This window comes from Castor canadensis, chromosome 11 (assembly GCF_047511655.1).
Source record: "Castor canadensis chromosome 11, mCasCan1.hap1v2, whole genome shotgun sequence".
Taxonomy (NCBI): Eukaryota; Metazoa; Chordata; class Mammalia; order Rodentia; family Castoridae; genus Castor; species Castor canadensis.
The window spans coordinates 130729917-130754580 of record NC_133396.1 but is presented as its reverse complement, the minus strand read 5'-3'; the positions used below and the strand labels follow the sequence as shown (position 1 = coordinate 130754580).

At 49.1% G+C, this 24664-nt stretch overlaps 1 protein-coding gene across 2 annotated transcripts; it reads right to left on the bottom strand.

Annotated features, from left to right (window-relative positions):
* Nucleotides 1-422: 422 nt before the first annotated feature.
* Nucleotides 423-17550, bottom strand: Tmem9 (transmembrane protein 9). Of its 2 annotated transcripts, none has more exons than XM_020179691.2 (6): nt 17474-17550; nt 16903-17004; nt 15814-15905; nt 9908-10016; nt 8305-8436; nt 423-1374 (listed from the first exon to the last, which is right to left on the bottom strand). In XM_020179691.2, exons 2-6 carry the CDS (start codon nt 16966-16968, stop codon nt 1222-1224), a joined length of 552 nt encoding a protein of 183 aa, XP_020035280.1. In that variant the 5' UTR covers nt 16969-17004; nt 17474-17550; the 3' UTR covers nt 423-1221. The 2 variants fall into 2 exon arrangements, with proteins under 2 accessions (XP_020035280.1, XP_073904765.1); XM_074048664.1 differs by lacking the exon at nt 17474-17550 and adding an exon at nt 17157-17454.
* Nucleotides 17551-24664: the final 7114 nt, after the last annotated feature.

Sequence of the window (24664 nt, the reverse complement as noted above, 5' to 3'; positions counted from 1 at the left end):
TGCTGACCCTTCCTTCTAGGACTGTTTTCTTGGCTGTTTCCCCACTAACACCTCCTGGCCTTTATTTAGGGACTGCAGTGAGCACCATTTACTGTCTGTAGGTAGGGATATAAAGATGCCATCAAGCTCTGTGCAGTTTCAGAACACTCCCTCCCACAAATAGGAAGCAAACCAAATCTCAGGACTGTTCACTCTGGCTCCTTGCAGCAAAGGAGCTTCTGCACAGCAGCACCGCAGTCTCTCTCCCCAGGTTCTGCCTGGATCCCACTGTGGCTAGGTCACAACCACCTGGACTTTCCATGGCTTTGCCTCTCTGCCAGGACCTACCAAGAACAATGTTCTCTGTCCCCCTCTCCAGGACACTACATTTAGCAGGTTATTTGTGAAATTTTCATTCCTCAAATCTCTTAGAACACAGAAAGTGAGAGAAATAAAGCAATTTAATGATGGCTTCCTTGATTTATAGACAACAGAAGGCCAGACATTTCTCCCCATGCACGGTACAAAGAAACTCAGGATCAAGTGGAGAGCCAATTGTTTAAGTCCACTGCTCAGTGTGGTCCAACCAACATTCTGGCTCAGCAGCTGCAGACACTGAGAGGCGAGGGCTGGCTGGTCCCCTGAGGAGGGAGTGAGGAGGCAGGCTGCAGAGAACGCAGGGACGCAGGGTACTGCCACGCACTGGGGGATAAGGAGACAGGGAGAAGGACCGGGCTTCCAGGTGTCCTATGGTCCACTGTGGGCTCCAAGGACCAGCACTGTTCCTGAGAGCTGGAGCCAGGCCAGGCAGGGGCTGGAGGGTGGTAATGAGAGCCACAGCAGCCAGGAACAAGTTGAAAGCTGGGTCACGCTTTCCTCCTGGACACTGAGTTCTTGATGACCCAGCTCCGTCCAACAGGTAAAAAGGTCCCCAAGATGTGGAGCTGGAAGGGGTGGCAAAGGGGGAGCAGGAGGGACCCTCCACCTCCAACCCTGCCACCACCTCGAATGCCTCCATTCCCTTCTGGCCTGCCTCCCTCCTCTCCCCCGAAACCCCATCAAACTCCTTAATTAAAACAGCTGAGTGCAACAATCCTAAAGAGAGGGAGAAGCAGGAAAAATGTCACGTGCTTTTAAGGGGATGACCCCATTGAGGGAAGAGGAAGAGTGGTCCCTGGCTCTGTCCAGCTCCAGAAGCTGGCAGCCACGGCCTGGGTTCACTGGCCCCACTGTGCTAGCGGTCTAGCTGAGCATCTTGTGCCGGTCGAAGACTGTCTTCCGTTGCTCCTGCACCTGCAGCTTCCACCGCTGCTGTGCGCCCTCCACACGCTCCAGGACGGTGTTGGCTCGGGGTCCCCCAAGGGACGCAGCAGCTGCTGCCATGGACCGTGCATCCTGCAGTGGGAAAAATAAAGGAGATGATCTGGCACAGTGGGCCAGAGGGGTCAAGGGTCCTGTGATTTGAAAGTCTGGCCTCCCCAAGGCAGCGGCTCCTTGAGGACACTGCCTTGTCAGCTGTAGTACCTGGCCCACTGGAGCCTTAAGGTCTGTAGCATCTGTAGAAAAGGGCCCCTGCCCTCCCTGGGGCCCCATCTAGTTGCCAGCCTACCCCACAGGCCCAGTACTAGGTCTCCAATGGCAGGCAGGGGAACCCAAGATCATGCACCAAAGTGCTCAGGACTGACATTAGGTCACAGACGTCCCTTGCCTGCCTCACAGCCCAGGATAGGCGGAGAGACTGGGGGCTGGGCCTAGCTACTCCAGGATGGCTGCTCATCTGCTCCAGCTGGGAGGAGCAGCCTGCTGGGGAGTCCTCACAGACTTGAAGTCCTTAGTTGTTCTGCTGCGATGGGATGTGCCACACTGGGCTTGCTTTCCCCGGGTAAGAAGGGGGTGGGACCTCATGCAGAGTCAGGCAGGGGTGGAATCTGGGGTCAACCCCAGCATTTCCAATCCAGGGTCTACTCTGACCATTTCTTCCTTTGGTAGCTGAGACTGCTCAGCTCCTTCCCTGCCTGCCTCTCCAGCTCTGCCTTCCCCTTTGCTCTCAGACCTGTTTCTGTTGTCAGTCCTCCTCTAATTACCACTTCTCTGCCTCTGAAGCTCCAGAGCCCTTGCATTTCCTGCAGGACCCGAACCTGATCTTTGGGGGGAATTAGAGCTGAGGGCCAGGCCCACAGCCCCATGGGGATTTCCTCCCTAGCTCTCCATGTCTCTCATCTCCTGCCATACATCTCTTAAGGGATTAGCACACCCCCTAAGCCCTGAGCCGCCCAGTAAATGCGACTTTGCTTCCAATGCCCTGAGCTGGCACAGCTTCTGTCACCACACAGCTGCCAGGCTGGGGAGAAGGGTGGGGCAGGGAGGAGAGGGGAGGCAGAGATGGGCTGGCAGTACAGAGGGGTGGCTAGTTAGCAAAGGGACTGGAAGGGAGTTCGTCATCCACATAGCAGAGCTCTGAAGAGTTTGCCTCTTGCATACTCATCTCTAGGATGACTTAGATATGGTCACTGCCCCCGGGGAGCCTGACAAAAAGGACTTCCTCTGCAGGCAGGTAAAGTTCAAGCAACACCTGAGGGGCAAGGTGCTGGCAGTGTATGGAGCATAAAGTTAGGCTCCTTGCTTCTGTGCCTGGGCCAAAGGGGACCGCCTGCCCCTTCTGGCCTCAGACTCCATGGTGCCCATTTCACAGATGGAGTCAGGTCCACGGTGGGAGCTCGAGAGAGGAGGCATGGCCTGGCCACACAGTAGCTGTGCCCCTGGACAAGTTGTTTCTCCAAACCTCACTATAATAATCCTAGTCTTCTGAGACTTTCCCACTGTGCCATCAGTAGGAATTACATCTAGTACACAAGAGAAAAAGAAGTTTTGCTAAACAGCATTTAGTCTGACACATTTGGATATTCTCTACTTTGTTCCATTTCACTTTATAAAAATCTTGGTCATGAGTCCCCAAATCCATTTTGTGATCTCGTGGGCTGTGCCCCACAGTCTGAATGTTGGTTTGTGATGAATGCACAGGTATGGCAAAGTTAAACACATATGCCCAGGCCTCAATGAACTGGCAGTCTCAGAGCAGGAGCTCAGGAAACATCTTCCCTGGCAGCTTAGCCCCATGGGTAGGGTCTGTAGGGTCAAACGAACCTGTCTTTCAATCTTGACTCTGATCCCTACAGGCTTCACAACCTTGGGCAGGTTACCTTATTCCTGGAATCAATTTTCTATGTGTAAGATGAAGACTGAGACAATGAGAGCAGAGCCTCCAGCAAGCCTGATGGGCTGGAAGCACTCAGATCACAGTAGCAATGATTAGTAGCAGACCCTGGATCTGGGGTCCACTGGGTAGGGGAGGGCATGGAAAGCCAGGGCTGTCACAGCACCTTCCCACTCTGCTCCTCCCCAGCTGCAATCCGAGTGGTCCACGCTGAAGACAGGCCTCTATCCAGTTCTGCCTCACTGTGGCCATCAGAATGAGGTGGGCAAAGACCTGATGGCCTGGGAAGCTGCTGGCCCGGTGGGAGGGAGCTAGGAAGGCTTCTCTTCCTTCCTAATCCTAACCCTTATGGAAGCAGTATTACATTCCAGAGCCTCAGTGAGGAGGGTCTGGCTGTGACCCTGGGAGGCCTGGGCTGGAGTTTTCAGGGGCAGGCTTGGAAGGGTGGGAAAGCAGTGGCCCTGCTTTTAGGAAAGTATGTGGAGGAGCCAAGAGCAGGGCATTAAGGGAACACGCTGAGATTCACCACGTTACCACAGTGTCATTTGTTAGCCCTTCATGTAAAGTCTTAGCAAACAGCTGCTAAGTGGGGGAAAGCTGCCGCTGAGAGGCTCCAGACTCCCATTGCTAATAGTCTGATTAAAAGGAATTAAGGATTCCACATACGTTCCCAAGAAGGCCCTGAGTGGGCCTCATCTCTGCCTGCTCTGCGGCAGTGATGGTGGCTGGAGACAGGATAAGACACCCATCTCTAACCTTCTCCTTCCAGGGCTAGGTCTCAGGGCGGTTCAGGAAGGCAGACAACAGTTAGGAGACAACCAGACCACTGTGACCCCACCAAGTGCACTCTGTACCAAGCACAGTGGTAGCAGCGACTTCCAGGCTACAGCACTGGTGAATGAGCAATACTTCCCATCAGCGGATGAGGAGACTGAGGTACCGAAGGAGGCATCGCCCTGCTACCCAAGGTTCCAAGGCTGTTTGGGGCCAAGTCAAAACTTGAACCCATGTCTGTAGGTCTCTTATGCTACGACTCAGCAGCGTCGAGACCTTAGGCCTGCTTTTCTGATGAAGCTCCTTCTGGCTCCCACCCCAGCTCCAGTTCCCTTATGGAATCATAACCAAACTATCTCACCTACCCAGCCAAACAGCGAGATCCTCTGGAAAGGAGACCAGTCTCCCCAAGTTTTCCGAGTTTAACCCAAATCCTTTCTGCTGTAGCCAGAGATGCAGGGCTGTCCCTGACTCTGTCATCTGCTGCCAGTCACCTTCCTCCTGCATGTCAAATCATACCTGCTCAAACACCTGAGCTGGGGATCCAGCTACTCAGAGGTGAACTGCTCCGGAGCAGGGCACCCAGTTATGTCCTTTCTCTACTTGCAATGGCCCCTCACACCAGGCCTTGTGAATGCTGCCTCGGTCTCCCCTCCAACAACCGTGATGCGATTTATATGCTAAGTTCGACTGAAACACTTCATTCTTAAGATGAACACATGCTTGAAAAGCCTTCACCTACATTATCACAACAGCCACAGTCAAGAGCTACCACATCTGCTCCAGACTTAGAAAATCACACAAGGGCAGCATCAAGGACAAAGTGGCAGAACCGGGACTCCAACCCTGGACAACGCAGGCACAGCCCTGCTCTGAACGCTGTACTGTGCTACCCGTGATAGTCTAAAAATGTCTGTTGAATGTCAGTCCTGAGGGAGAGGAGGAGTGTGTCTTCTCATTTCACTGTCACCCTTCCCACTCAGGTCCTCAGGACACACTGCCCATCCATTTAGGGAGACCACTCCTCAGTGATCCCTAGTCTGTTCTTCCCCTAGCCCATCCTGTCCCCAGTTCTCATCCCTGCTTGATGGCCCTGCTCAGTCCTCTCCCACAGGGGTCCAGAGTAGTACTACAGCCCCACTATTGAGAAAACTTTGAAGACAGTGCTCGGGGCCCATGTGGAGAGCAACGGAGACAGCCAGAGCCTCAGAGAAGCCCTTGTCTCTCTCTCTTCAAAGAAGGCCAGCCCTGTACATCTAAAACAGCTCTGTTGCCATTTCTGGCCCAGCAAACATGCTGGCTTCCTCCTTTCAAAGGGCGTCTGAGCCCAGGGATTAGGCCTAATGCTGCTGGAATCCCAAGGGAGGCAGCGCCCAGCAATCAGCCCCACTGAGGCTCTGCCAGCTCTTTCAAAGGGAGCATGACAGGCTTTCATCTCCTCCGCGGATGGGCTGAGCTGCTGGGGAGGCTGTCCCTTCCTCTTCCAGGCCTCCAGCCCCAGGCAAGAGAGCTTCTGGCTATAGGAATTGGGAGGATGGGGTTCACGGACGCCAATCCTGAGAAATGGTCCTATCTCCAGACCTCTGAATGGGCCCAGGTGACCTCTCAAGGAACCTCAATGGATCTGTTCCACGTTTCTTCCTCGTGGAGTGAAAGCTAAGTTCCTCCAGCCCAGGGGAGAACTTATCTTTCCTGTCTCCTGCATAGGGAAACAATCTCCAGATCATTAATAAGCATGGGGACAAAGCCCTGACTTTTCCTTGGCTCAAATGGGGGTCTTGGGACCCCTCTCCCTGCCTCCCAACCCATACCTCCTTTCCTGCTGTGCAGTGTGTGTCTGTGTCGGGGGGAACAGTAGGCTCTCTCTCATTGTCCAGGAGGGTTCTTGGGTCTCTATAAAGACAAGATTCTTGGGCTCTCTCCAAGGCAGTGCCCCACTATCCTCCCTACAGCCCTTTCAGATGCTCTGGAAGTCTGCCTCTGCCAGGAAACCTTCCTTCCCAACTAACACAAAGACAAGGTAACTTCTCCCACCCGTTTAGTAAAGAGGACATTTCCAAAGCACCTAGTTCCTCACCTGACTGCCCACTTCACCAAGCCAGACCTTCCTCATGGCCTTTGTGGTCCCTACCTAGGTCCATTAAGCCACTGAGGACAGACACAGGTCTGAATCAATCTCAAAACAGGGCCACCTGAAGGATTTCTGAACACAGATAGAAAGGATAGAAAGTGCTGAACCACAGGCCCCTGCGACTGGGAAAGCACAGAGTCACAGGGGGTGAGGGATGGAGAGGTGACACCGAATGACAGGACTAGAGAGCACTTCCTCACCTGGCTGAGGGCACTCATAAGATCCGTTCTGTCCCAGCACCCACATAAGTGTGGGACCAGCCAAAGTGGGCTGCACCTCAGGTCAGGGTCTCTGAGAGACTAAACACAGCTTTTCAGGCCTCTTATGAGCCTCGAGATGGGCGGTAAGGGTGTCACCCTGTCCATCCAGGGCATGGGCCTGCCAGCTCTGGCTCACATCTGCCTGTGACAGCCCTTACACATAGCTGGACAGCACCCTCCTGAGAGAAGCCTCTTTCCCAGTGAGCCAAATCTGGGGACAGGACAGGTCCACCCTTATTCAGGTCCTGTCCCTAGGAACTAGACTGACCAACTCTAATTCCTCCTTCTTCCCCAAGGGATCCCCAGACACACTCCAAGTGGGGAGCACACAGGTCTCTTACAGAAAGAGACTCAGAACCAGCGATGGCAGGCTGCCTGTCCCCTGGCTCCATTATCTAGGACGGCAGGAGACCCAGCAAGGCCGTGCCCGAGAGCCATGCATTCCAGGGGAACAGTGGCGCGGGCTGTGTAATCATTGGCTGCATCTCTCAATTACTCCCTGGCCAACACTGCAATTAGCACCTTACCCCTAATCGCCCAGGGTTTATTAGCAATGTTCCTCCCCTATCAGAGCTGCTATTACTCTGCATTAATAACGGGGTAGGCATGCAATCTTTCCTCTCGAACACAGACCACCCAACTGCCAGCGCCACCACCTCCCCGGCCCAGTTCCAGAGGGGTGAGGCTCGTCGCCTCTGCTCCACCTTTGGCCAAACTCATGCCAGCAGGAGGTTGGGAATAGTTCGGGAAGGTACTCAGAAGCATCAGGGCTGGTGGAAGAAGTTCCGTCCGTGCTGGCCAAGACCCACCCTGCTTGGGCAGCTTCACACAGACCCGAGCCCTGGACCCTCATTCTGGAGCGGAACTTGCCCTTCCCTATCTCCAAACAAGGACTTAAAAAGCCCTACACTAAGACTGCCCAGGGCAGCTCAGCTCAGGGAACCTCAGTGACCCACAACTCACTACTTTAACAGGGAACTACCACTCCTTCGCCAGCCTGTGCTTCCTGCTTCACATCATGATGCTAAAATCTCCCTCTCTAACCCCCACCTGTGGGTCCTCCTAGCCCTTGGATAAGGCCAGGTGCTGCCTCTATTTGGAGGCATCTGCCCTGTACCTCAAGTGGTTTTTTTGTTTGTTTTTTTAAGCTAAACATCTCCAAGTTTCTTCAACTAAATCTCCCAGGACGTGGTAAGGCCTTCAGGCACGTGTGAGCTCACGTATGGCGCCACTCACTCCACGGGTGGACACGAGTGTTTTCCAGCAGTGAGGCCCTAGGGACAGATTTGGGGACACTGTCTGTCCTGGACAGGGTGTGCAGGCTGTCTGGTGCCAGTGGTTCCCCATCTTCCTTCCTATGCAAAGTCAAAAAAACACTGCAGCTTGACATTTAAGGCCTTTACTAATCTGGCCAAACTTCCAGGCTAGCTAGTGCCTGTCCTATCCTTGGATACTCACATTCCTCACACCTGCACAATGATGCCCCGGCGCTACACCATCTGAACCCTCTGTGCTTGAGATCCTACTTCTCTGCCTCCAGCCCTGGGCTGTGCTTTGAACTGAGCAAGCACTCAACAGATATTTGAGGAATCACTGAACAAACCTGTGGTCTTCAAGTGTAATGTCTTGAGTTCAAACCCCAGGGTTTCAAAAAAAAAAAAAACAAAACTAAGTCCAATATATGATGAATACCTGGCCCTGGTTGCTTCCCCCAAACCCCATCTAGAAACTGTGTAACAGGAAGACACAGCTCTCCTGTCTTGTGCTCTGAGGCTGCAATGCCAGGTGTCAGGAAAACCAAGACCCCCTCCTGCTCTACCTAGAAGGGCAAAGTGACAGGCAGAAAAACAGGCAGAAGAGCAACTACAAGCATGAAGCCAGGGAGGAGGAGTGACACCTCCACTTTTGGGTACCCTGAAGACTCGCATGCATGGAGCCCAGATTACCTCACTGTCCTCCTCATTGTGCAGTTGTTCGGTGTAAGCATCCGGCTTTCGAATGAGAGGGTCCACCAGCATCAGGAAGGTCATGTAGAGCAGGAGAGCCCCCACCACGGACAGGTAGATGACAATGATGACCTAAGAAGAGACCCGACTCGTTCTGTGAGCCAACATCCAGGGCTAGGGCCAGAAATTCATTCTTCAGACTGTTCCACCTGTGTTTGTCTGTCAGCGACCCTCAAGCACCACACTAAGGAGGACTAGGGGGCGGGTGGGTGTGGAGGGAAGGAGTGAAGGAAGAGAAGGGATGGTCCACACCAGATTCACTAGCTCTGCCCTAACCTGAGGCAGCCCTGCAACAGCGAGTGCTCTGGATGCACAGAGAAGGCAGGCAGATGGACAAGAAAGGAGGAAGTCTGGAGCCAAGACCCAAGAGTGTCCCTGCCTCTCACATACTGAGGCAGATACGAGGCTAATTCAGTGTTTCACAGTGTGAGTACTCTGGCCATTTTAGGAGGGACCCTCCATGACACTGAGCACCCATGGTTCCTACAGTGGTGTCAGGAATACCTCTCAGATTTTGAGACCAAAACAAGCACCTTCACTCATCTCAAAATGACCCCTGGGGGGGGCCATAATCACCTTACTGAGAACCACAGGGCTCAATAGCTAACTCCATACTCCAGGGCTAGTAGATGCTATAGATAACTTGAACCAAGCTTTCCTTACTCCATCTCAAATACTTTTTCTACCTCCACTACTCCTGGCCTTCACTGGCTTCTGATTCCAGCCCTGGCCCTTGACTATGAAAAGACGTTGAAAAAGAGGAAAAGAATCTCAGGACTTTCAAGTTTGGTGCCCAGCTTAGTCAACAGCCAAGTTCAACTGGAACAACTTCCTCCTGGACTGGGGCACCAGTGTTCATGCTCCTTTGGCAGGGTGAATAGCCAGGCCTGATGCCTACACCCAGAAAGGGGCAGAAGAGTGGAGGCAGAAAAAGGGTGGCTTTGTGGCCTCCAGGAAACATGGCTCTGAGTCCTTGCTGGTGGCAAAGGAATGGACAGGGACTTTGTGGCATCGTTCTTCATTCCCTAGGTGGTGGCCAGGTCTACTACTTGTCTCCTCAGTTCACCCCACGGTTGACGAGAATAAGCCTCAGCAAAAAGTAAAAGAGCCCAGATGCCAGCACCCAACACACAGTGTGGGTCCCAGGAGGCTTTCTCGGGAACTGATGCCACTTTGGGAGCCTGGTTAGACAGCAAGCTCTGGGGGCGGCAGGCTTACTCCTACTCCCATCGTGCAAGGGGCCCAGACACGGTGGACCTCCAAAGGAGATGTACTGAATGCATGGAAGAGAGAGAGGGGAAAGGAAAGGGGGTCTATAGCAGCTGTTCCAGGACTCTCAACATTCTTTTTACAGGAGCCACCGAGAGATGTCAGAGAAGGGGGCCGGCCCCAAAGGTACAGGAAGTGGGACCTTATGTCTGCACTAAACCAGCCTAGAAGGGAGTCTCACCACCACCTGAAACACTCTGGAATACAGCAGAAAATGTGACTGCAGGATAGCAGGGATGGGGGACAGTGTGTGGGACCCCCAGGCCCGAGGTACCTTGATGGTGGTGGTGCTGCGCTCCTCGTACCTGCACTCGCACAGCAGGCAGTAGGCCTCCACATCATGGCCTGGCACCGGCATGGGTTCCACCACGTGCAGGCAGTTGCTGCAACACACACAGGGCCATGGGAAGCAGGCAGCAGGAAGCTGAGAAGCAGGGGTGCACATGGGAAGGGGGCTCCCCAGGAGGGTGGAGGTTTATACCAGGCAAGGTTGGCAAAGGCCCTTTCCCAGCCCACAGCCTCCCAGCCCTTGACCAGGACCAGGACCAGGACCAGTAACATCATACTCATCAATGGTTCCCAGAGCTCTGCCCCCAGCTGCCCTCTCCCCTTGTGCTAAGCTCTCTCTGGTGGCCTATTCCATCTAACCAAAGGGTCTTCAATTTTGTCCTCTAACTAGATTCACCACTTGAGTATGCCATAGGGGTCACAAACTCTATACCCTCCCTTGCATACTGTGTCCCCATGTCCCCATCCTGCACACTGGCTCTGTGGTCTGTTTCCAGTGTCAGAGAGGACACCTGTAGTATCCACTACACTGACCAAGTCAAACCTTGGAGTCACCTCTGAATCCACCAGATGCCCGTGATTTTATTTCCCTAAAACTTTCTAGAACTCTCCTTTCTTCACTCTCTCCCACTGCTGTATCTCAGCTGAGACCCTCACCATCTCTTCCTCGCACAACTGACCCAGCCTCCCCACTGTTCTCCTGTCTCTACTTTAGCTCTGCCTAATACTACCTTTGCATGCAGCCAAGTGACTGTACCGAAATGAAGCTCCCGTTCTGTCACTCCAGGGCTCAAAACCAGTCAATGTCTCCATAGAACCTTCAGGGCAACGGCAAACAGAACCATTCCACCAGCTCCCGATAGCCTTGCTTAGGCCTTGCCTACCTGCCAGCTGCATCTCCTAGCCCTTCCCACCAACTCCCACCCCCAGCCAGGCTAACACACTGGACTCTTCTCGAAAGGAGCCACATCCTACAGGTGGGCAGGACTGCATGGCTGTGCCTGCATCCCCTCTCCACCCTCTGGGAATTCAGCTTAAAGGTCTGATCCCTCACTCCTAGCCAGCTCCCAACGCTTAACCCTACTGCTGCCATGACCACGCCACACCATGATGCTATCTGGTTCTGTACATTTTCAACCAGTGGATATGAAGTCCCTTGAAGACAGGGGTGATATCTTAAGTCTCCACTTTTCCTGTGTCTAGCATGATGCTGGCCAGAGCAGTAATGCACTGCCTACACTAAGATAGTCCCCAAAGCCCAATGTCACTTGGCAGTGCTCCTGAGCAAGGTGGCTAAAGATCACTGCCCTCATATTTAAAAAGAGACAGGCTCAGAACGGCAAAGGAACAACTCCACTGTGGTGTGAGACCAGGCCAGAGCCTCGGCCCTAGAGCCCCGACAGCTGACTCAAGGTGGGGCCTGTGCTGATGCTCAGCCCTGGACTCAGGGCCCTCATTCCCAGACTTCCTCAGATCGACAGGCTTCCAACTGCTGGGTTCATAAACAAACCACACTGAGCAAGATAAAGACCCCACAGAACAGTCACTGCCCCTGGAAAAACAGCAAAACTCCGCAGAGGTTCACAGAGGTGGGCCAGACGCCATGCTGCAATGAGCAGCTGGGCCCGGGCTCTGTCCTGACTTTGTCGCTAAGTGTCTGGGCCCCGGGCCTGTCCTCTCCTGTGAGATGCTGCTGTTGATATGGGGAGACCCAGGATCTTTAAAAGGCTCTTTCAGCTCTGAAAAAAGTCCCACAAAAATTAAGCCCAGCTTCCTAAAAATAGTCAGGCCTCATCTTCCTGCTGACATAAGCACCAAGGGTGTACACATGAGGACCACTAGTGAAACAAGACTGACTGTTCTCCCAAAAGGTCAGCATGTGTCATACATGAGTTCATCTAAACCTCTGCTGAGCCTGGTTCCGCCTTTGGGTGGCAGCTGTGACACTTTAGTCCTTATCACAGGAATGGGCCTGAACTGACAGGCACCACTTTCGGGCCTTGCACACTGTCTCCTCTAGGAGGAACAGAAAAGGCCAGGATTAGCTGGTGTCATTCCTGTCCAGAGGGAATGTCATCTTCCCTTCTCCAGCAAGCCTCTACAAGCCCCTAGGGACCAGACACCACCCCTTCCTGAGCCACATGGGCTTCTAAGTTTGGAAGGTCACTGTGCTGCTGTAGCAGTGTGGCAAGCAGGGTCAACCTGAGCTCTTTCACTTGAGGTCCCAGTATCCAGGGAAACAGGCTGTAAGCGGGGAAGGGTAATAAGGAGTTGAAATATTTCTGCCCTCTCTGGCTGGTCTGGGAATCAGTGAAACCCCAACGATCTTCATGCTTTCCTAAGGGTCTCCGTTTACCTTTGTGGTGACTAAAAAGACCATGGACTGGTCAGGAGACATTAGGGGAGAGGACTAAAGAGAAAGACAAGTTGGTTTAACTCTCTGCTCTTCTACTTACTCTGTGATTGCAGGTAGTTTATTTAACTACTCTGGGCCTCAGTTTCCTCATTTATACTGAAGGCTGAATTAGATCAGCGTCTTTCAAATTATGCCCTTTGGGGAAACACCAGAAACACAGTGCAGAAGGCAGGCAGGGGTGAGGGAGTCACGAGGGACTCCTCAGGGCAGTTCTGGGTTGGTGGCTTACACATTTTGTTTCCAGGCTGTATTTGTAGAAGGGTCCTATTTTAACAAGTCGACCTACTTAGTTTCTTCCTCTCAACACTAGAGGGCAGAATACCAGTAACACCGGGGAAAACTGGTAGCTTGGCCATTAAACCAGGACTGAGCTCTGAAACATTCTGGCTTCACTCTAAATAACCGACGGGAAGGGGGGCCCATGCAACACTAGTGTGAAAATGTGGTAGAGAACTGAAGACCCAATCAAAGTGTTCTTCAATTTGGCTCGAGCACTGAGGTTCTAGGAGCAAAGTCAAGCCCCCACTCCACTTGAGGGGATCCAGGCAAATGTGATGACTTCCAGGCACAGCCAATGTTGCTGGGTCCTAGAATCCTGGAGTCTTGCTTCCCAGCCTCAGTTTCCACCCACCACCCTTAATGGAACTACCTTGAGGTTCTTGATGTAAGACTGTTCATCAGGCAACCCAACAATTTTGACTTCTAAGGGGAAGAAAGAGATAAACTCTAGCCTAAGAGGTCTAGACAGGACTCTACTCTCTGGGCATCCCCGTTTGGGCTTTCAGGACCTAATATAACCCCAGGACAAAGAAAATACTACTAAAATCTACCAGTGCCTGCCCGTGCACATGGAATATAGCTGTGTTATTCAGTGGGGGGCCCACCGATGTCTTTATTGATGATAATTGAACTATAACTACAATACATACGGAGGGTCAGTGGGGTCCCTCCCAGGGCTCCATGTCGTAGGGCTTTGTGACCCCATAAGGATGGGAGAAGTGTAGGAACAGGCCAGTGCTCTGGCTGTAATGTAAATTTGATAATGCCTGTCTAGGTAGCCTCTAGGAAGACATGACTACTAATAACAGGCTTGCATTTATAGAACACCTATTATGTAGCAGGTATGGTATTTAGTTACGTATACGTGCATGTGCACACATGCAAATACTCATTTCACACTACAAATACTGCCACCACTTTGCAGATAAAGAAATCAAAGTGCAGTGGAGTTTAACTCATTTGTCACATAATTAACAAGTGGCACTGGGCACCAGTGGCTCATGCCTTTAATCCTAGCTACTCAGGAGGCAGAGATCAGAAGGATCATGGTTCAAAACCAGCATGGGCAAATAGTTCGTAAGACTCTATCTCAAAAAACCCATCCCAAAAAAGGGCTGGCAGAGTGGCTTAAGGTATAGACGCTGAGTTCAAACCCCAGCACCACTAATAAATAAATAAAATATTAACAAGGGGCAAAGCTAAAACGAACGCCGGGGGGTTGGTTTCAGAATCTGTGTGAACACCAGACTGTCTCTCAGAAAGTCATACACCAACCATTTTGGAGCTGGAAACCCAATGAGTTTGAAAGCTCTCCAATGTTTGTCTGGATCAACTGTATCACGAGCACCTAAGAACTTTAAGAAAAGGATACTACCTGCCCTATAGTTGCTGAATCAAAATCTTGGGGGAGCCCTGGGAATCTGGATTTTCTCAAAGATCGTGTGATAATATGCATGAATGACAAAGTAGAGGCAATGCTGACCTCCGACCCAATAACACCCCTTCTATATAGGGACCTCACCCCATGTGTGCTCAGTTCCCTTCAAGGATGGGGCTTCCCAGTCCTGCAACTCCCTAAGTTAGAAATGTTACCTTAATTCCCACTTAGGGCTGTTTCCCCGAAGCTTTCATCCATTGGCCATAGTTCTACACCAAGAAACCACACTGAACCTACCCAATCTCCATAAACACCTAACTCATGTGCCCTACCTACCATAGCATCAGCTCGTCCAGTCATGGTCAGCCAGCAAATGTCCTCAGGTCCTCTCCTCTTTGAGGCTATTTCTAGTTCCTTAAACTAGTCCAGGACAATGTGTTAAAAGTTTCTTCCATCAAGCTGGTCTCCTTTATCTGAATGAACTCTTGGCTATTTCTCTCTTTTTAAAAATGAGGCACCAGCTGGGCACCAGTGGCTCATGCTTGTAATCCTAGCTACTTGGGAGGCCGAGATCAGAAGGATCGAGGTGCAAGGTCAGCTCAGGCAAATAGTTTGCAAGACCCAATCTCCAAAATAAGCAGAGCAAAATGAACTGGAGGTGTGGCTCAAGTGGTAGAGCGCCTGCTTTGTCAGTATGAAATTCAAACCCTAGCCCCACCAAAAGAAAAGAAAAGAAAAAAAAAAAAAAAGTGAGGCACCAAGAAATGAATTCAAGACTTCAGAGTAAAATCTAATTCTTGCTTTGGGCCTAAGTGCATTAATGAAATGGGATCAATACCCATCCCATTTATCTTATAAAGTTCCTTGGAAACTAGAAGAGAACACACAGGTAACAGAGCATCGGAAAAACACTGAACACTGCAGACTATGCCATCATACCAACCTCTCCCTACTTCTCCACGACCACTTTGTATATGTCAATAAAGATCCACATTGAAGCAGGGTGTGGTACTGCATGCCTGTAATCCCAGCACTTTGGGAGGGTAAGGCAGAAGGATCTCAAGTTTAAGGCCAGCCTGGGTACATAGTAAGACCCTAGCTCAAAAAACAAAACAAAACAAAAAAACCCCAAAATAGCCAATATTAAAGCAAAACAATGAAAGCCAGTTTTCTAACCAGGAACCCCCTCAGGTGGAATTCAGGTCATTTAGGCCCTGTTTTTTTTGTTTTTTGTTTTGTTTTGTTTTGTGGTGGTACTAGGGTTTGAACTCAGAGCCTCATGTTTGCTAGACAGGCACCCTACCGCTTGAGCCACATCTCCAGTTCCTAGGCCCTGTTTTATTTTTGTTGCTATTGTTTTTTGGCAGTAATGAGGATTGAACTCAGGGCCTCATACTTACCACTCTGACCACTTGAGTGAGTCACACCCCCAGTCCTTTTGCTTTTATTTATTTATTTATTTTCAGATAAGGTCTCTGACTTTTGCCCAAGCCAGCCTCAAACAATGATTCTCCCACATATACCACCTGAGTAGCTGAGATTACAGATGCATGCCACCACACCTGGTTGGTTTTTGAGATAGGGTCTTGCTAACTTTTGCCCAGGGTTGGCCTGGAACCTCCATCCTCTATCTCTGCCTCTTCAGTAGCTAGGAGTACAGGAATACACTGCCACGCCCAGCCCCAAAATACTTTTTTGTAAGGCTCTCCACAGAAATGGGAGAGCATGTTTATACTCTGGAAGGTCCCAGAACTCTAGCAAACACTCCTAACTTCAACTAGGTGTAGCTGCCAAAGGCCAGCCATATGCAGTGCCTTACCAGTCCTTCTGAGTGACATTCTGGTTGTAAATGTGCCCACTGATGTTTCTGTAAGGTGGACAGATGCACTTGCACCGGATATCTTCAGAACTCTGGAAGAAAAAGCACCTATCAGGCAGGCAGAGCCCTGCCTGGGGTCAGATTCTAGCAAGGCTGCCACACTTTAGTTCCCTGCTCTGTAAGGGGACCACTCGTACGCTCTTGAACTTTCCCCAACCAATTCAACTAGGAAGGATGCTATCACTGGGTCATCAAGACAGAAACGGTCCAGATGGCAAATGAAGCTCACCAAAAGTTGTCTGGGGCTGCCATTCCCTAAGGAGGGTGCTTACAGGGAGTGTACTGTAAGCAAAGTAACTGTCCTCTACCCTGGAGACCCCCGCTTCTGTGTCCAGTGGGCTGGGTGGACAGCTTCTTCCCCATCTCCAACTTCCCAGTTTAGGATTGGGGGAAAGAAAAGGGCCGGGGAAACAGGGACAAGTGGATTGTTGCCATGGGAATACTCAAGCAGCCCCTCTGAAAGTCTTCCTTCTCTGGAAAGAGACAGCAGGACAAACAGTTTTACTCCAATTAGGAGTTCCCTGGAGGGCAGAGAAGCAAACCCTCAACTCGACCTTACTTCAAAGCCTTGGTGATCTTCAGAATCTGAGTCTACAGAGCCACTCAGCTGCAGGTCCTCTCCCCCTAAGGAACCAGAGTTATCTCAGGAGCCCACCACTCAGTGAGCCCTTTCTTCCAACCGTGCAGGACTTTACGTTTATGGAGCATGCTCACATGGTGATGGGATTTGACTCTCCCCAGGCTGAGTAGCTATAACCTCTACGACTTTACCAGGCCTATGTTAAGGGTGGAGAATGGTGATAACTTCCCTAAACAAACTTCCTGGCCAGACTTCCACCTAAGGCAGGTCTGATCCAGAAGAACCCACGTCGGGTGCACCACCCCCTTCTCTCCTCCTAGCTGCAGCTTAACCCTGGGAGGACACCCCCAAGCACCGGGTCCCAGGAGGGTGAAGGGCAGTGCTGGAGCAGCAGCCACCTCTGGGGAAGCCCGGTAGGCCAAGGTGCAGCTGCTGCCTCACTCCCTCACCTTGTTAGCTTGAGCTGGGGACACCAGCAAACACCCGACCACGGCCACCAAACACAAGAGCTTCATGCTTATCAGGCTTGCCGAGCCAGCAAGGCCGGACACCTGAAAAGAGAGACACGGGGTCGGCGAAGGGAAGGAGGCCACACCACAGCCAGCACGCTCGGCCCCTTAAGCCGGCTTGCCAAGACGCGTGAATGGGGCCGAGGCTTGGCCCCAGGACTCGGGGGCCTCCGAAACCTGCTCCACAAACGCGCCTTTCTCTGTCCCTCAAATCTCCGGCCACCTGGTGCACCCAGCAGAAGGGGTCCCCTGAGGATACAGTCACCAGGAACCCCCAGATCCTCGACCAGGCCGGGTTCTGACTCTCGCATCGCGTCCCACCGCCCTCCGCCATCTCCGCCTCTGCCGCCCCGGTGGCTCCTCCCGTTCAGGTCCGCCGGGAACTCCTGGTGGGAGCCTCGATCCGACGGCGAAGGCCACTACCCAGCACCTCAAGGGTTTTGGGGCCGGGCTGGGACCCCAGGTGTCCCTACGACCCCCGCACCCCTCCCCCAACGCCGCGTCCACAAACCTGCAAGCCCAGCTGCAGCCGCGCCGGACCCAGCTGGCCCCACCCCCTCCCAGCTTCTATTGGTTCGTGGAGCAGCCTTTCAGCGCAACCTCGCTGTTGCCAGGGCAACAAGACCCGCCTTCGTCTAGGCCTGGAGACTCCGGCTCCAGGGAGAGGCAGGCATTTCTCAAACCCAAGCAAGCCAGAAAAGGGAACGTCAGTCAACCTTCCAAACTGGAAACCGGGAAGGGTCTTGCCTTTGTGTGGCTTGTAGACCTCCTGCAGTGCTTTGCCTGTCTTTGTGTTATAACGTCTTCCTGTTCTAAAGAGGAAGCATTTTATAAACTATACGCTAGTAAGAACAGCAATTATAAAAAAAGAGATTAAAGGGCTTTGTCCTCCCACAATCTGGAAATGTTTTTTTAAGAATCACATTTTTACTACAGAGGGCTTTCCAGGCACTGCCTCTGCTCCTACACACACACACACACACACACACACACACACACACACACACACACACACACCTACACACCCCTGAACAGGACGAAACAATTGGCAATTGGGGGAGGGGAGTGTGCTGGGCCTGTGGACTGTGCACAGCAGGCCCCATGCGCTGGTTTGTGAAGGAAGGAGTCATCATCTGAGTCCAGGGCACCAGACCCAGAGTGAGGACACTGGGCTTTGGTCCTGGCCCTGCCACTAAACAACTGTGTTACCCTGGAAAGGTCACCTTTGATAGATTGGTGCTCCGGGGGGTTGATTAATAGGGCCCAAACTTGAAGAGCAATCAGATGACCAGAATGTAATTTAGTATGGAAAGTGAAGTGTCATAGAAGAGCTTTCCTCCCCACTCCCCGCCCCACACACAACCAAATGTTTTTTGAGCACTATTGTGCCAGGCACTGCGCTAGGTACTGGTAATGTATCAAGCAGTAAACAAGACAAACCCTGCCCTGCTTCTTGTGGAACTTGAAGTTTATTCCAGGAAAAATGACAAGGCAACGAGCAATTGCAGTTCAGGGTAGTAAGAACTTTGCTGGGAGAAGACTGCAGAGGCCAGTGAGGAACCTAGATCAAGGGCCAGGAGAGCCTGGGATGGTGAGGAGGAGGCTTTGAGGGGAGTAAGGAGCTCCTTGAGCTGGGCCAGTGGGCAGAATGATGGCCACCACCATCAAATGCCTAAATCCTAATCTCTGGAACCTGGGAATATGTTGTTTTACCTAGCAAAAGGAACTTTGCACTTGTGACTCCATCTCTTGAGATGGAGACAGTATCTAGGATTATTCAGGTGGGCCCAGTCTAACCAGATGAGTCCTTAAGAGAGGAACCTTTTCTGACTGTGGTCATAGAAATGGAAAACATGGAAGCTGGGTCTGACAGAGGCTATGCTGCTGGTTTTAAAGATGAAGGAAGGAGGGAATGGGTACTTTAGGAGCTAGGAAAGGCAAGAAAATGGTTTCTTCCCTAGAATTTCCAGAAGAACTACAGACACCTTGATTTTAGTTCAATTTCACTTGTATCAGAATCATGACCCACAGAGCAGTAAGGTAATAAATTTGTGTTGTAAGTCACAAACTTTGTGGTAATTTGTTATAGCAGCAACAGGAAGAGGGGAGGGGTATAGGAAGCACAAAGAGATGGTACTGGGGAAATGGCCCCTTCACGGCTCCTCTCTCTTGTACCTGCTTTCATCTCAACAATCCTAGCATTGGTTTGGCCATATAGGGCCAGGTCTTGGCATCCAGGCCAGAGCTGAGAATCTGGGTTCTTGGTGCTCCTGAATAGGGACTAGACAGCTACCGTCACCCCCAAACTGTGCCTGCTCTCCCAGATATGAACCATATGCCCTGTTTTCCCTGTAATGTCCAACAAAGCTTCCCTCTCCAGTATCCCATAGCCTCAGCCTACTAAGACATGAGGAGCTTCCCTAGTTCCCAACCCTGCCTTAGCTACACTAAAGGATCAACCAACCTAATCAGAAGAAAAAGCCCAAGTGAAAAACTCAGTCACCCCTATGATGCTCAAAGGGTCAATAATTTGGGGCACAGAGGGGTCTTTGATCCATCGATCATAGGAAGTTGTCATTCTGCCCACAGATAACAGGCCCAGTACCCAGGGACATCCTTGACATGGGATGGGCACTGTCCTCAGATGATCCAAGTACATCTCCTCTCTCTGACCAATGCAGGTGTTCTCAGGAATCAGGGAAATGGGGGCACCGAGCTAAGGGTCCCCCTGCTGCACAGCACTCTTTCCCAGCTTGGCAGTGCCCTAGACAGGCCCACTGTCTATGTCCCAGTTTGGGAATCCCCAAACTGGCTTCCTCACAGACACACTGGACTCCCAACACCAGCTGGCTGAAGCAACTGAACCAAGGAACAATCACAGTTTAATTGGGCAAATCTTGGAATAAAAGTGTTAGGCTGTCCCAATGACACAGACTCTCCCCTGTCCACTGTGTATACATGCACAGAGAGACATATGCAATACACACACTCAAGTTTAAACGAGACTCTCTTTCTGCCCTTCTAGTGCACATGGTCTTGGGTGCAGAATGTTCTCTTGCGCTCGATTTGAAGTTTCTTGGCTCAGTTCCTACCTCTGCACATGCTCTTCTGGGTGTAGTCTTCAGGGTAACAGCTTACTTTTGGGTTTCAATTTTCTCAACCATGTCAAATATCTTGGGATTTTTGCTTGTTTTTTAGTTCATAGTAGGCAAGGTAAGGTTAATGTGAACCCTTGGAACCAAATTCACAAACTCTGGTTTCTAGTTTGAACTGACTTCTGCCATTTCACCAGCCCACTGAACTTCAGTTTCCCTGTAAAGAGATTTGTTTAGAATAGCAGTTTTAAAACTTTTTGGTTACATGTCCTTTTTACTCTTTAAAATTATGTAGAATTCCCACTGGGGGGGGTCCTTTTGTTTCTATGGGTTCTAATTATATATTTGCAGTATTGGAATTAAAATATTTTTTAAAATATATTTTTAAAATAACAAGACTAAAGCTATTGCATTCATAGGCATATTTTGATGAAAAAACTGTATGTTTGAAAAAATTGAGTGACAAGAGTGGCACTGATTTACATCTTTTTGTAAGTCCCCTTAATGCTGGTTGAATAGAAGACAGCTAGCTTCTCACATCTGCTTCTGTGTCTAATCAGTTGTGATAGTGCATGTCATCTAACCTTTGGAAAACTCCATTGTATGCTTGGACAAGAATAAGAGTGAAAAAGGCCAATAACTTCTTTTTTTCTTACCTTGTGATTTCCCTGAAAGAGTCTTTGAGATTCATGAGGGTCCTCAGACCATAGTTCACAGACTGCTGGCTTACATGAGCCCCAAGTTTTCTTGGGGTCTTTCATAGAATACTCTACAACAGTATTTTTCAATGTGCTATTTAGGAAATACACTCCCAGGAATATTACAGAGGGATTTTACTGTAGTGGGATGCATCCTGTGTGCAGTGCACATGAGGTTCTGTGAGTAAATTAGTGTGGGAGCCTTATTTTAAAGTAAATCCAACAGGCTTATTTTGCTGTAGGACTTTGTAGGTCTGCAGTATGATAATATACATTATGAATCTCTTAAACTATCTGATTGTGCATGGTGTTTGCCCAAAGTTTTGACCACAAGCTCTCTTTCAAGGACCTTCCAAGATGAGCACACCAAGGAATCTACTCTGGGAAGTTCTGCTTCAGATGCTCCTAGGTCTTGTTCCTCAGTGGTACTTACGTCTCAGATTGAATCATGTGGAGTCAATTTTTCTCTAAATAAAGTTACTCGTGCATACTTTTTGGTTCACTTAATATAGAGGTTTTATGATAGCCATTTCAAGAGCTAGGTATAACAATATATATCTATAACTTCAAGTTGCTAAAATTTTGGCCTCTGTATACAGCGCACTTTGCTGAAAAGTTAAATAGAATATTAGTAACTATACTAATAGTTTTTATATATACTAACACACATATATATATTTGTTGAATGAATGAGTGATAATTGTATTGAATGCCTATCACATGCCAGGAACTTCAAAATATCCAATAATCAAGGATGTGTGGAGGTAAAGACACACAGATAAACGGAACAGAATAGAGAGCACAAAGATAGAGCCACACAAGTATGTCCAACTGATTTTTGACCCAAGCAATGCAATGGGGGAAAGATAGCCTTTTCAACAAATAGTGCTGGAGCAATTAGACATCCATAAGCAAAAAAACCCCCAAAACCTCATTTGCTTAAGCCTCACACCTTAAAAGAAAATAAAACTTAGAAATGCAAAATCCACCAGGTGCCAGAGGCTCACATCTGTTATCCTAGCTACTCAGGAGTCAGATCATGGAGGCCAGCCCAGCCCCCGCTCCACACCCCACCCCACCCCCGACAAAAAAGTGAGACCTCTATCTCAAAAATACCCAACACACACACACACACACACACACACACACACACAAAGGGCTGGTGGAGTGGCAGAGTGCCTGTCTCTCAAGGGTGAGGACCTGAGAGCAAGGGCAAGGCCCCGAGTTCAAACCCAGTATTGCCACAAAAAAAGTAATTAAAAAAACCTTAAAATTATTTTACAAAGTTCTGAATGTAAAAGTTAAAACTATAAAATTTTTAGAAAAATGATCATAAGGCAAATTACTGAAATCTAGGGCTAAACAAAGAGGTCTTACACTTGATGCCAAAAGCACAAACCATAAAAGAGAAACAAAAGATAAATTGGACTTCATCACAATTAAAAAATTTGGTCTGAGACAGATCCTGCTAAGAGAATAAAAAGAAAATATTTGCAAACCACATATCCTACAAAGGACTAGTATTTAGAATATATAAAGAGCATTTAAATGCAACAATCAAAATGAAACTAGCAAGAAAACGGGCAAGACATAGAGACTTTTAAGAGGATACAGACATAGGAAATAAATGCAAAAAAAAAAAAAAAGATGTTTAGCACCACTAGCTGTTAGAGAGATACGATTTGAAATCACAGTGAAATATCCCTACACACCTGTGATGGTTATCAGAAAAAACACTAGCAGCACCAAATGCCAGTGACTGTGTGAGAAAAATAGGATCGCTCCTACATTGCTGGTGGGAGTTAAAATAGTTTAACCTCTCTGGAGAACACTTGGGCAGTTTCTTTAAGAACTAAGCTTGGAACCTGCTATCCAACTCTAGGCAATTGGAGTCCTGGGATTTAGGCTGGAGAAATGAAGACATATTCACACAAAAACCTGTTCATGGATGTTTGCAGTGGCTTTATTGAAAATTGCCCCAGTCTGGACGTCATCCAGATCCTTTAATGAGTGAATAGTTAAACAAATAGTACATCCTATTGATACATGCAACAGCATTGATGAGTCTCCAGGGAATTATGTTAGGTTAAAAAAAAAAAAAAGGCCAGTCCCCAAAGGTTGCATACTACATATGTCATTGAACTTATGTAACATTCTTGAAGTGCAAAATGATAGGAATGAAGAACACATAATGATTGCCAGGTGTTAAGGAGGGGCTCGGGGAGGTGCTGGGAGAGAGAGGCAAGTAGACATGACTTTAGAAGAGCAACATAAGAGATCCTTGCAGTGATGGATAGAAATATTCTGTATCTTGATTGTATCATTGTTAATATCCTGGACTTAATATCACATTATTGTTTTATAAGATATTATTAGGTGTAGCTGGGTGTGGTGATACATGCCTGTAATCCCAGCATGTGGGAGGCTGAGGCAGGAGGATCAGGAGTTCAAGGCCAGCCTGGGCAACACAGTAAGACTCTGTCTCAAAAATCAAAGAAACAAACAAACAAAAAAAAGGTGTTATTAGGTGATCCTTTTTATTATTTTTTATAACTGCATATGTATTTATAATTATCTCAAAATAAATATTCTAGTTTTTAAAAGCCTATCTGAATTAGTTAAGATGATAACTTGAAATCTAACACATTTGCCTCCATTAATAAGCTGAACCAAATGACACTGCTAATATTTGGCTGTTTTGACTTACAAAAATGATGATTTCATGTGGTTCAACCTAAAACAGTAGAGAATGTATGAGCTCACATAACTGGGAAATTCATGTGTAGAACCAGCTCAGACACGGTGGGATAAAATAGATCAAATGGTATCCTCAGGGCTTTGTTGTTTTCTATTTCTCTTGGCTCGGCTTTCCTCTGTGAACTGACTTTATTCTCAGATGAAATCATTTCTCTCAGTTGGAAAAATGTCTCCATTGTTGTGGCTTATGGACGCCAAAGGAAACGGACACTGTGACAGACATAGCATGCCTGGGGCCAATCTAAGGACAGACTCTAGGTAACTCTGGGTCACAAAAGTTGATCCATTGACCAATCAGTATTGTCACACTGATGAGTATCTCTGGTTAGCCAACGTCTGTTGGGGACCCCATGATAACCATTATCAGGACCAATGGGGTGCTAAGCAGGCCAAGTGACCAAAGTCTGCTCTATCACTTAAGTGGAGAGGTAAATATTGCTTGGGTGTAGAGTAGTTTAAGCGTATTACCCAAGGGTTCACATGTTGGAAGCTTGGTCCTTAGTGTGGTGATATTAAGAGATGTTGAGACCTTTAAGATATGGAGCCTAGTGGGATATGAGTGAGTCATTGAGGACACGGCCCTTGGAAAGAATTAATGTAGCTCTTTTGGGACCCTGGTTAGTTCTTGCAAGAGGGATGTTACAGAAGAGCAAGACTCTGTTCTCTGTCCTCTGGCTTCCCATCTCACCACGTGATTGCCCCTTTCCATGCACTCCCTCCATGACACCATCCATCAAGATGTGATGTAGCCAAGGGGCCCTCACCAGAGACAGAATCTACCAGGCTGCCTGATCTTGAACTTTCAGCCTCCAAACCTGTGTACAGAATAAGTCTTTTCTTTACATATTACTCAGCCTCACGATTTCTGTTATGGTAATGGCAGATGGTCTAGAACAGACAGGTGCACAGATAGATGATAGATAAATGACAGATAGATAATACATTAGATAGGTAATCTTGGACAGAAATAACAAATATAGAAATGTTCCTGTTTACTGTTTGCTTGTTTTTTTTTTTTTTTTTTTTTTTTTTTTTAGGAGCAGGCAAGAAAAGGACTATGGATAACCTAATTTCTTCACTTTACATTTCCTGTTTAAATTTTTTCTTTAATGAGTATATATAGCATTTAATAACTTTTTAAGAGAAAAAGAA